Source organism: Dromaius novaehollandiae, chromosome Z (genome assembly GCF_036370855.1).
Source record: "Dromaius novaehollandiae isolate bDroNov1 chromosome Z, bDroNov1.hap1, whole genome shotgun sequence".
Lineage (NCBI taxonomy): Eukaryota > Metazoa > Chordata > Aves > Casuariiformes > Dromaiidae > Dromaius > Dromaius novaehollandiae.
In genome coordinates, this window is record NC_088132.1 from 83,903,170 (window position 1) to 83,915,741 (window position 12,572).

The 12,572-nt window shown below is 36.5% G+C and overlaps 1 protein-coding gene across 8 annotated transcripts; it reads left to right on the plus strand.

The window, feature by feature from the left end:
- Positions 1-24: 24 nt before the first annotated feature.
- LOC135324619 (lung adenoma susceptibility protein 2-like) lies at positions 25-12,440 on the plus strand. 8 transcript variants are annotated; one of them, XM_064501257.1, is made up of 9 exons: positions 25-91; positions 1,455-1,784; positions 4,203-4,535; positions 4,887-4,985; positions 6,521-6,668; positions 7,885-7,993; positions 9,417-9,548; positions 11,058-11,131; positions 12,029-12,440. In XM_064501257.1, the coding sequence occupies exons 2-9, from the start codon at positions 1,505-1,507 to the stop codon at positions 12,141-12,143; spliced, it is 1,290 nt and encodes a 429-aa protein (XP_064357327.1). In that variant the 5' UTR covers positions 25-91; positions 1,455-1,504; the 3' UTR covers positions 12,144-12,440. The 8 variants fall into 8 exon arrangements, with proteins under 8 accessions (XP_064357327.1, XP_064357321.1, XP_064357328.1 ...); XM_064501251.1 differs by having other exon boundaries at positions 4,203-4,985; XM_064501258.1 differs by lacking the exon at positions 4,887-4,985.
- Positions 12,441-12,572: the final 132 nt, after the last annotated feature.

Below are 12,572 nucleotides of genomic sequence, written 5' to 3' on the forward strand. Positions count from 1 at the left end.
CCACTACGACTCCCACAAGGCCGCGCGGCCGCCGCTGCGCTCGCGCGCCGCCATTTTGGGGAGCGGCGCGCTGCCTTCAAACCGCTGCGCGGCAAGTCTGGGCGAGCGGCTCTTGTGGGGCGGCGGCGGGAGCCAGGGCGGCGATGGCGGTAGTGGGAGGAGCTGTGCACCTTTGTACCTTCGTGGGGCTGTGCCCCTTCGAGTGTCCCCATCCTCCCCCCGCCGTCCCTCCTTGTGAGGGAAATGGCGGCGGGGGGGCTGTGGGGCGTCTGCCGCGGCCGGGCCTCGGCGGGCTGCTGTGGTGACTAACGGCCGCCCTGTGCCCCGGGGCCCAGCTCGGCTTCTCGGCTGTCCGAGGGGGCCTCTTCGGCGGTAGGCGCAGCGGGGAGGGGGCCGCGGCTGCTGAGGTTTCAGTGTCCGGGTAGTTACGTCATAGCTTGTTATTAAAACCTGCGTTGATTGAGAGTGTTTGCCCTCATTCCTTTTTTTGCGTCCTTTGCCCTTTGTACAGCTGAATCATATGAATCCTTATGCTGTGTTTGCACAGTGATCCTCGTGTGCGTGTGATGCTGCTGTGATAAAATTAGTTATCTTTCTTCCTTGTTACATCATGTCTCTTCTTCAGCATCTTGATGGATTATTTCCAGGCAGGGGATTTTACTTACAGGAAGGAAATGAACTACCAAGCTTCTCTCAGTGGCCTTGAAAACCCTGACTGAAGCACTCGAAACTAGTCTGCACTTAAAACTCTTCAGTTTACAATTTACGGGATTACAAAGCCAACTTGTGCTGGCCTGACTGTTAATTGCACAAATAGAGCAATTTTAAGTGCCCCTATGCGTCAACGTCCCATGTAAGCCACGCATGCATCCTGTAAAAGTCTTTGATATGTGTTCCTATCTAAAATACCTGCAAAAATAATGGCTTCCTAGTCTGTTATACTCAACTAGCCGTTTTCTGTAGTGTCTATGCTTTTTTTGCTTACTTCTACTTTTGCGCTTGAACACTAGTGTTTTGTGTTCGTTCTGAAATCAAACATTACGATATTCTGGCATATTTTTTCCTGAATTTGCTGACAGATGTCTGCAGTTCTGAATGTGAAATGCCATTCCTGCAAAAACGGAGTAATGAGGTTCCTCTTGCACTGACAAGGAGCTAGATTTTCTTGCTCTTCTGTTATATTTTTTGCCACCGCTAGAGTGTCAGTGTGTAAGAAGAGCCTCCTTAGTGTTATCTTTTTTCTAGAGGCTGCATTTTCTGCCTTTTACTTTTCCAGTGGTGACAAGTGTGTGTGACAAACTTACTGAAAAGCAGCAAGCTGAGTGGCTAAATAGTAATTTTTAGGAAAATAATAAATCTTGCATAAAAATAAAAATCATAGATACTCTGCAGTTTATGAGAAGGAAATTCAGTGAGGCTGATAACTTACATTTTTGTTTCTTTTTTCCATTTAGACTGCTTAAAAGGATGAGTGGAGATTCTAACAGAGATCTGGATAAAAACTATGGCAAGCTTCATTAAAAAATTCAGTGTCAGCTCTCCTGACTCAACAGTATCTTCCCTTCTAGCAAGCTACAGCATTGACAACAGTAATCCATACTCAAACAGTGTGATTCACTACAAGGACAAGCTTTACAGCTCTGCATCTGAGGCTCTGGAGGCATATATTGAAGATTTTGATCTAAGTCTCATGTCTTCAGAAATAAGCACTGGAAAAATCTGCATAAGTCAAAGCACTCCCAAACATACTGAGTTTTCAAAACATCGTACCAAAGAAAGATATGGTATGTCTTCTACAAATATGTCTTTTAATAAGGTCTGGTGTTTGCTATTTATCTTCTTTTTGTTGCTGATGGTATTGCAATTCCTTGACTCGTATCAGCTGAGTTTTAGTTAAGAAGTATTTCCTGCACAATTGGTTGCAAGAATATGTGGCATAGTAAATGGTGTTTGGTCATGGCTAGCAATATTTGTCATTCTCTGTGATTCTTTTTTGTAAGTACTTAGTGGATTGGTGAAAGATACAGAGCTTGTGACCACACTAATATGCATATATGCACACTTATATGCAATGACATATTCCAGAGTATGGAACAGAAAATGTGTTTTCTGTATGTGAATATATGCTAAAAATAATGTAAATCATGGCTTAAACTTGAGTCTTGACAAAAATCCCAGTTCCTTTGCCAGAGTAAGTAACACTCAAATCTAATTAATGGAAAGAATTCCCTTAAATCCTGCTTTGTCTTCAGGAATTAGAACAAAATTTGCTCCTTGTTTTTTGTTTTATATTGAGCGTACTTTTGGGTCTGAAGTCTAAAGTAACTGGGCCTAGGAGCAAACTTAAGTAGGTTTGAATTTGCTTTTACAATTATTACTTGGTTTGAATCACTGGATGTTTAATTAACTATTTAACCTTGTATAAGAAGATTGAGAGTAGATAACTGTACCTGAGCTAGTTTATACTGCAAATGCTTTGTCCATTACATCTAAAATAGCAGTGCCCTTAGTACAGAGAAATTTCATACCTGAAAAAGTACACTTGCCAAAGTTGCCTTGACAGGGACAGTTTTGATAACATACTTGTATTATTCAGGGTTGGGTTTTTTTTCCTCTTCTTTAGCCTATTATCTTCCTCTAGCTTCACACCTTTTTCTTCTTCCTCTCATCAACAGAGCTATCCAAAGAATGATTTTGTAATATAAATCATCCTCTAATTAAGTTTGACTGATAATCCGAAGAAAAATAAGCGTTCTGATTATGACTGAGAAACAATTCTGTAAAAGACGTCATCTTTTCATACATTACACCGAAGGTTATCTTATTCTTTCCTGAAGTCTCATTAGCTTCATTCCTATGTTAGCTAGCTGCATGTATATTTTGTATATTATGGAAGTCTGTTGTATACAGATTTCTCTTTGTGATATTCAAGTGAAAGTGAGCAAAAATAACTTCCAGTTAATAGCTGAGAAAAACCTATTTTTGTGAATCAAAGCGTATTCACTATAAAAATAAGAATTCGATGCTATAATTCTTCCCTGAAAGCCATCCAAGTCTAATCTTATATAGTACGTAAGTTTCTGCAGGATCATGAAATGAGTCTATAGGCCCATTAGATGGCTAATTGCCTTACACGTTATTGCTTTTAGTTGTCTTTTTCTGTAGTAAATCTGCTGCATTTAGATATGTGAAAAGTCATTTCTAACTTTACTGTATGGAGGAAGTATCACTACTAAGACTAAAATATTAGGGACATATTTGCAAAACACACAGTTCTGAATGTGTCACTAAAAATAGATTGTAGGATGTTGGGGTTTTTTTCTCCATAATGGTTTTCACCATAACCCAGCAGTACTGAAGCTGTCAAAAGTTCTTGTGAGGAGCTGTCATATGACTGTAGAACTCCACATGTATTTATTGTCCGACATAAATCATACTGTTACATGACTGCATTTGCTAGAAATTTGCTTTTTCTTCGATATTCATCATTAGAATGTTAGCTAAGTTGCCAGTCGAAGGACAATTATAAAACTACAAATCAAATTGATAAACGTCTAATTAACCTTAAAAAGTTTATTTATCTTGTAACAGTAATTAGATATACATTAAAGGCAAAGTAATCAGTTGTACAGATTACCTTTGTGCTTAAAACCAAGGTTTCAAAAAAGTGGTCTAATATTCCACTTTAGGAAAAGCACTTTTTTGTTCACGATAGATCAGAGAGGTTTATCTCAGGAAGTGGGTTTCCTAATTGCAGGTAGACAATTCAGGTTTTCCAAATATGCATGTGATTATAAGAAGAAAATATAGGAGGGCTCTTGGGGAGTGGGTAGCTTGAAGATACTTGAGTTGTTGATTTTTTTAAATGACAGTTATATTTATAGCTGTATCAGGATCAGATAAAGGGATAGACATTGAGCATTTAAAATAAGATTAAGGTGAAGTACAAATACAGTAAGAATAGAATATATTAAAAACTTTAAACTTTGAGTACTATAAAAGGAGGGGTAAGTTTCAGCTGGTAAGTATTTTTCATGATTCTGATTAGAAACAGAACCACTCTTGCAAGAACTGGAATTCAGTACACTCAGGTAAATAACGCACTCAGATCTTAAATTGTTACTTCATTTTAGATCTTATGAATGTATTATTTTGGTATGCTTGAAGTTTAGCAATTCCTGTAAAATGTCTTCATTTTTCAGTGTTCGAGGATTTCGATGAGCATGCAGGATTAGGTTCTATTGCTTCACCCTGCAGAAGGAGGACTGAGTGTGACCTGGACTTGATTAGTCTCACGACAGATGACCTATTAACATTTCCAGCAGATGGATCTCGGCCCTTTGTCCAGCGCAGTCATTTTAAATCAAGGCATCAAAGTAGTGAATGGAATAGGTGGTCACTTAAAAAGTCTACTTTCTACCCGTACCAAACCTCATCGCTTCATATTGAAAAGGATTTCTGTCTTCAAGAGAATGACAAATCTGTTGCTAATCAGAAGCTACACAAAAACTTCAGCAAAAAGAAGCACAGCGTAGGTACATCTCATAGGTACAATTCTGTCTCTTCTAAAGAAAATCCAAGAGCCTTGTCTTTTGAAGAGAACTCTAGTGCTTTTCCTGTTAAGAATTACCCAAGATGGCTTACTAGTGGGAAGTCTAACTTAAGTGTCTCAGGGATAAGTAGTATTCCAAATTTTCACTACCCAATCTGGCTTGGCAGTCATAACCTTTTTTCTGATTCAGCTAGTGAAAGTGATGGTCAAACTTTTAATATACGACGTGAAGCTTCCTCTTCACAAACTTCTAAGATCCTGAAAATGAGACAGTCCATGGATAAAGACAATTCTGATTTTTTTTTTGAACATAATGGTTGCCTGGATCTAACAGGTGACAACGAAGTAGCAGAAAGTTGCAACTATGACAGTCCAGACTCATGCTTCCAATTTGTTGACTCCTTTTCAAGACACACAAAACGGCCATTCAGAGGTAACTATATTTCACAAAATTCATTTTTGAATTTTTGAGGATATGTGTACATAAATTAAAGAGGTGTTCATTTTTTAAATCACAGCACTACCTATGTTAGTTGGACTGCCCTGGACAGTAGATTTGTTTACTCCCATCTTTGACAAATGATTAAAAGCACTTACTAGCAGCTGGCCAAATTAAACAGCTGCTATACTTCAAGTTTTCCTATATAAATTAATACTTAAGCATTCCTTTACAGCAAAGAATATTTATTACAGTAGCATATTTAGCACCTTACTGTAAGATAATGACAATAATTCCAAATATTTTAATAGAATTTCAAGCACTAAAGTTAATTATACAAAGTGTAGACTTGGAAGAGAGAGATTCCTAACATAGTGTAATATTACGTAACGTAGAGATTTACACATAGTGTAAATGAATCTGCCAAATTGCTAAGAAGTATCATTTATCATGCAGTCTTTTCCCCTATTTTACACAGTCAGCAGGAGATATTTGTAACCCATATATGTGGTTATCCAGTGCCTTCAATATATGTAAAGACTGAGAATCTCTTATGTAGCCACTCTTTGTAGTAGGCCATTGCTCTTCAGCAGCGGGCAACACTATCTTATCTTTGTATCATGAAATATTGGTTAGATTTGCTTTGATACCAGAGATTAACAACTCAAAGTGTTAATTACCTTCACTTCTCTCTAATTCTCCTCATTTAAAAATAAAAATGTATTTGTTATGCAAGCTATAACAATTGATCTCTCCCCTTTTCCCAGAAGTTATATATAAAAAGTAAGTTAAAATATTGTTTATGTTGTGAATTCAAAGTTACAAAAAGCCTGATTTGCATATATCTGTAAACACCTTACCTAGTGAGTATGCATGATGAGCTGGTTTTAATATGTGGTTATATCCTTTTTTTCACCCAGAAATTTTTATCAACTGTGAACAAGATAGATATAAAAATATATGAGAATGTCTGTCATTTTGAGTGCTTGTCTCAACCTATTTTTAAATGTGATTTTTGTATATGATTATATATATGATATGCATGTGTATGTTTGCATGATTTCTCTCCCAGGTATCTGTAAAAGCACGTATTAGAAATTTTCCTATTATTTTATATAGGTTTTAGCCAATGAATTTGCAGTATCAATATGTAGTATTTAACTTTGTTTTGTGAAATAGTCTTAATTGTATTTCCTACAGCATGAAAGCACTTTAAAAACATTAAATAATCTTGAATGCTGAATATGATATTTGTATCGAATAAGTTAGGAAAATAAATGCTTGACTGCTTTAGACACGCTTTTGTCAAGAACCTTTCAGATCCCACTTGGTACAGATGATTTACATGCCATGCTGTCATACCAAGATAAGCAAAGGAGCTGTGTTGTGGCTATAATATCTGTAAAATATTTCCAGTGCTTTGTAACTCATCTGTAGTAATTTTCTTTGAGTATTACATAAAATTGAAAGTAGTGTGGAAATAATGCCAGCTTGAAGAGGGTCAGACATATTTTATCTTTATTTTTTAGAAGACCAACTTGAGCTTATGTTGGAGGCTGAGAAATCTCTGGAGACTTCAACTGAAGATTTGTCGAATGTCCTGAAAAATGATGACAGTCCTTCTACAATAGATATACTAGAAGCAGAACGATCATGGGAAAATATTCCAGTTGCTTTGTAAGTAAATGTAGATTTTTTGAAATATTTTTCTTCATGAAAATACATAATGTATTTAGTGACTTTTGTATATAGAGTGTAAGTAACAGTGCTGTGGTATATACATAAAAGATTTATAGCTAGATTTCTGTGAAGTGCTTAACTTTTGATATTCCAAGGTCAGGAGATTCATGCACTACTTTCTCCTTTTTGCCATCTTGAGAAGAGTACTATCAGTATTACTTACTGTTGGCTTTTAATAGTGTTTCTTATATGTTATATCATTAACATACAAAGATATTACTTCAAGAGAAAAATATTTAAGGGAACTTAAATTGTTAGGTTTAATAGTTCATGAGTTTACTGGTTAGTAGTTGTGGGGTGTGTGCTTTAAAAAAGCAGTATGGCTTTGGGAAATTTTGGAACACTCCTGGGAGTGAAATTTCCATTGTTCAGGAAGTGGAAGTTCATTTTATAGATCCAAAAAATGCTAGAAATCAATACTAGAAGTTCCTATAGTTTCAGTCATTTTTGAAATGAAAGAGAAGGTGTTTGTGGTTATTTACATTGTCTATCTGTCAGTTTCCCTTTACCCAGAAGATTCTGAACCATTGGTTAATTTTAGCAATATTTAACAGATGAGTAAAAGTCTCAGAATACAACGTTCTTGCAAGATTATTTTTTCATTTGACAATAGAAGAGGTACTATTCAAGTTTCTCTTGAGAGAGAGGATAATAATCTAACCCTCTGCTAGCCACCAGAATATTCACCTAGGAGAGCACCACTGGAAATCAGGCTTTGTTAATTTCTATTTCCATGAAACTACTAGTTTTGAATTAAAATGAATAGCTTTGAGACTATAGAAGGATTAAAGGTCAGCAAAGATAAGGCAACTATTTTTCTTTGGATGTTGAATAATGCGGGAATAGCAGGTGTTAGAAAAACATGCATGTATACTAAATTATGGATGAGTTTTAAAGAAGTCCTTATATCACTTTTTTTGTTCAGTTGCTTTTTTATGGCTACCCAGGTTTTGATTATACTGGCAAAACTGGAAAAAACAGTTGTCTGGCTCTATTACAAGCACCAAAGTGCTGACGGGACTACTCAGTGCTCCACAGTGTTGCATTGAGGCAGTATATCTGGTTCCATCATAATGACTATATCCTAAAACAATTCTTTTAATTTATAAACCTGTTATTATTCCCCATTGTCGCATCCTTAATTTTTCTTTAGCAAATCACCAGTGCCTGTATGCTGTGAGGACGAGGAGAATACTCTACCATTCCCCAAGGCAGATATTGTTCATGACTTCCTAGAAGACTGTATAAATGAGAAAAATAAGGTCAGTAAAACCGAGTATTTGTTAGACCAGAAAATATTAAAAGGGAGAATGCCTGTGAATTGGTTGTCATTCTTGCTGAAATATATGAAACAGAAAGTCGAACTGCACTAATTTAGTCATATTTCAGCATGTTGAAGTCTTTCAGTTATTTAACCCTATAATCTAACCCTTGATCACAATTATGAATAAAAAACCATCCAATTATAAAATGCTTTGCTTAGTAGTGGTTTTACTTTTATGCTCCATATTTTGTTCAAATAATAATTTTCCTGCCTCAAGTAAAGGAAGAAAGGCTTTTGTTGTTCATGTATTAAATACTACTAATTCCATAGCCTTGCTGATGTCATGTAGGCTATGAGTCAAGTTCAAGAGGTAAGTTACGTAATATATTTCTTCTTATTCCTGTGGTTGCCTTGGAATTGGATCGTAGATTCAATTTACTCTCTTTGGAGTATTCATTATTTTTACTGCATTCTTTCATATTAATCACCTTCTTGGTAATCTTAATATTATTCACTCTTTCATTTTAATTATATGAGCCTTTTCTATTTCTATTATCCTTTTTCGAGATAGGGAGATGAATGCTGAACCCAGTTTTCTAGTTGAACAGGATATTATTAATTTGTGTCTTGGTACATTTCCTACGTTTTCTGCCCTATTGTCCTTGAATCTCAACTGCTCTAATATCCTCTTTCCCCCTCCTGTAGTAAACAGAGCATTATTCTTCTAACTTTTCTACTGTTGCATGTACTTCTGTTCGCCTAAGGAGTTAGCTGAAACAGAACCTAACAATATGTACGAGACAAAATATTCTGTCTGATGAACGTTGCTTCACTGTATTTCATCTTTCATCTTTCCCACTCTCTTGGTTCTGCTAGATCACTAGACATTTCTAGACCTATGCAAGTATTTTTGGATTACCCATAGATTTTGTCACCTTGAATTAATTTGCATTTGTTTTAATTATTGAATGAATAGTTACTATATAGATACTAATTACATGAATAAGACCTATGTGTATCATTAACGAAAGTTACTTGTTCTGTCAGTTACAAAATGTTAAAACGCTTTCTACCAGTGCTCTCATAGCATTACAAGGAATTGACATTGTCAGTCTTGCTGTTCTTGAATTATTTTACACAAACTAGGGCTGAGGCCTTTCTGTGATTCCTCAGATCTTCCTAAAAACATATGTATTCACAGTGACTTCACTGACCATACAGTGGCATAAATTAAGACAATCCAGTGTGGCATAGCACCATACATGTGCAATTTATAAATAGACCTTTAAAAAAAGGTAGCAGAAAACATTCATAGAAATTAGCCTTTAAATTGTTTCAGGGAAACTTCAGAAGCATTTTTTGTGTGTGTGACAACTGTCAGTGTACTGCAAAATGAACAAAATCTTTGGGGTTTGGTCTAGGAAAATACCTTTTCTGGAGGTAATCATCACGGACCAACTGAAACTTTAAAGCTAATGTTATTTAACCTTCAAGCAGTTCATGAAAGTTTAAACCAGAATAAAATTGCTGAGGAAAAGGAAGAGTTTGAAAAAGTAAGTGATCAGTTTCCTTATATTGCATCTTGTCGATATTGATGTGCTTTTTACATTTCTGAGAAATATCTTTAGTGCTTTTATGGGCAAGGATTCCAGTCAGCTTACAAAGAAGGATTCAGCAGGATTCAACTCCCTTTGAATCAGGGACATATGCTCCAGACTGCTATGCCCTAAAACCAATACCTACTTTTTGTTGTTGTTGTTGTTGCTGCTGCCATTGTAAATTGGAAGCTCTGTGCTGTGTTATGCTATAATCTGTCCTGTTTCCCCGTGGCATTTTATGGCAGGTCAGCAGCATTGATAGATGGCCTCAGCTGTGTCGCAGAAAGTAGTCTTTGTAAACCAGAAGATGGCGGCATTACAGGCAATTCAATCACATGCTGGTACACGGTAGTAGCTAGAACACTGAATGAACTGCTGTATTCTGGCTGAGTTGTCTTCTGATAATATCCCAACTAATACTAAGCTTTAAGGGACATGTAGCAATGTTTAGAAAAATCAGGCATTCTCAATTGCTCTCTTCTTGCCTACTTGAGAATCTATGAGTTTGTATTTTGTGGTCCTTGAGTTTCAAAATGATTTCATGGACTTTATTATCCCTTTATAAGGGTTTTGTAATGTTGCTTATAATGTGTTCTTAAATCATATGTACGTATGTATAAATCATATATATGGATCGAGTGGGCCAACAGAAACCTCGTGAAATTCAACAAGAGCAAATGCAAGGTCTTGCACCTGGGAAGAAAGAGCCCCTTGCAATAACACAGGCTGGGGACTGCCTGTCTGGCAAGCAGCTCTGCTGAAAAGTCCCTCATGGTCTTAATAGCTACAAGCCAAACATGAGCCAGCAGCACACCCTGGCAGCAAAGAAGGCCAACAGCATACTGGGCTATATGAATAGGAGTATCCACTTTTGGGACCCCCATTTCAAGAGAGACATCAATAAAGTGGTGGAGGGCCACCAAGATGGTCAGTGGGCTGCAGCACTTGCCTGACAATGGGAAGCTGAGGGAACTGGGCTTGTTCTGCCCGGAAAAGAGAAGGTTTGGGAGGGAACTAATAACAGCCTTCCAGTGCCTGTGAGGAGGGTATCAAGAAGACAGAGCCAGGCTCTTTACAGTGGTGTATGGCAGAAGGATGAGAGAGAGCAGGTGTAAACTGAAACAAGAGGTTCAAACTGGACATGGGAGAAATTTTTTTCCCTGTGAGGGCCATCAAGCACTGAAACAGGTTGCTCAGTGTCATTGAGCAGTCTCCATCTGTGGAGGTTTTCAGGATGTGACTGGATAAAGCCCAGAGCAACCTGACATGACCACATAGCAGCCCCTGCTCAGGGCAGGATATGTGAGCAGAGACCTTCTGAGGTCCCTCCCAAACTGAATTACTATATGATTGTACAATATAGAGTTGTTCACAATCCAATGAAAAGTGCTATAAAAATTCCAGGCTTATGGTCATATTCAGCTAGCTTTCTTTTCCTCAATTAGCAATTCTTTTTTTTTTAAGCTTTCTGAAAAAGCAGATGCTGAATTAGAACTGTGCGACAGTGAGATGATCCCTGTTACTAATTCTCTTCAGAAGTAAGTGACCATTGGTTTTCTGACTTTTCACTCAGTTTCAGAAAGTTATGCATAGAAAGAATGATAAATTAGCTGAGAGAGTTGTCATGTGATCTGAAGACTTTGTTAGAATAAACCAGTAAGGAATAATTAAAAACATGGCAGTTCATGGAGCAGAGGAATATCTAACGAATCGTTGCAGAGATTCACTCTGTTAATAAACCTTTGTATCTTCTGTATTGAAATTAAATCTGCACACCACAATAAATTGAGTATTGCTACACATAAGTGGACTTTAAAATAATCAAACATGGAGAAGTTTATAATGTGGGGTAAAATACTTTCTTTTTTTTAATTACTTGGAGAACAATAACTGATAAGAAACATAGTCCATATATGAAATCAGTGGAGTCCTAGTGAATAATTGTAAGTGAATAAAGACATAATAAGTTTAAGAAAAGGCAGAATGGGAAACAGGTTTTGATTATATAGCATATTTGCCTCAACAAATCTCAGTATTGCTGTTTAGTTCTGTACTGCAATGTTAAATAAAAGGATTCTTTTTAAATTAAAACAATACAATAACTTTTAGTATTGATAAGCTGCTTTCTGACATATTTTGCAGCATTTAACATGCTGTGTGAAATAACCCATTGCTGTAATAATTAATAGGAACTGCACGTTTGTGTGAGCACCTGCATTTGAGAAAACATATTTGAAATTTCAATTTGGAAAAGGTTTTTTTATTTTAGTCTTGGTGTATTCTATAATCTCTAAGACAAAATGAATGCAACAGTTAGACTGGGAGATGAGAACTGTATCTAACACTATTCAAACTGTTAGTAAGAAATCAGAATCTTTTTAATGTAAGTAGTTATATGTACACTGTTATGAAAGTCTTTATTTTTCCTAATCTAGGGCTTTACACCATTTGTCTCGTCTTAAAAGTCTTGTTGAAGATACCAGTAGCAAGCAGGAGCAAACCGATGATCACCAAGAAGATAAACAAGAAGAAAAAATGAGTGATCTGTGAAGCTGATATCTAGGAATCTTTTAATACTGTGTAATTTAAATAATGTGATGGACTGTCCTTTGGTCAGAATCTTTCTTGGAAGCTGTATCAGCACATGTTCTCGGAAAGTATTACTCAGTATTTCAATACCTATTCATTATTGTTCATGCATTACTTCAAAGCTTAATTATTTGTGGTTCCAGTAGGATCTAATGACATGTGATGAGAGAGATCATTTTAGGAATGTTTAAAGTAATGTGAATGCTTTCATGGAAGAAGCTCTGTGTCTTTATAAAAATAAAAACGCTAAATATTAAACTGCTTGGCCAGTTCTAGTCACCACTTAACTGCACAGATCATGAGAAACAGGGGGAGCTGAGTATCATGTGTGAAGTAAAACAGGAAGGTTTAGCAGTAATGTAATTATGCAAGATGTTCAGTGCTGATCTT

Coding starts and splice junctions, on each gene's coding strand:
- LOC135324619 (XM_064501251.1), top strand. CDS start 1,505: ATGGCAAGCTTCATTAAAAAATTCAGTGTCAGCTCTCCTGACTCAACA. Junction 7,994..9,416: donor GTATAAATGAGAAAAATAAG/GTCAGTAAAACC, acceptor GGTTTGGTCTAG/GAAAATACCTTTTCTGGAGG. Junction 9,549..11,057: donor AAAAGGAAGAGTTTGAAAAA/GTAAGTGATCAG, acceptor TTTTTTTTTAAG/CTTTCTGAAAAAGCAGATGC.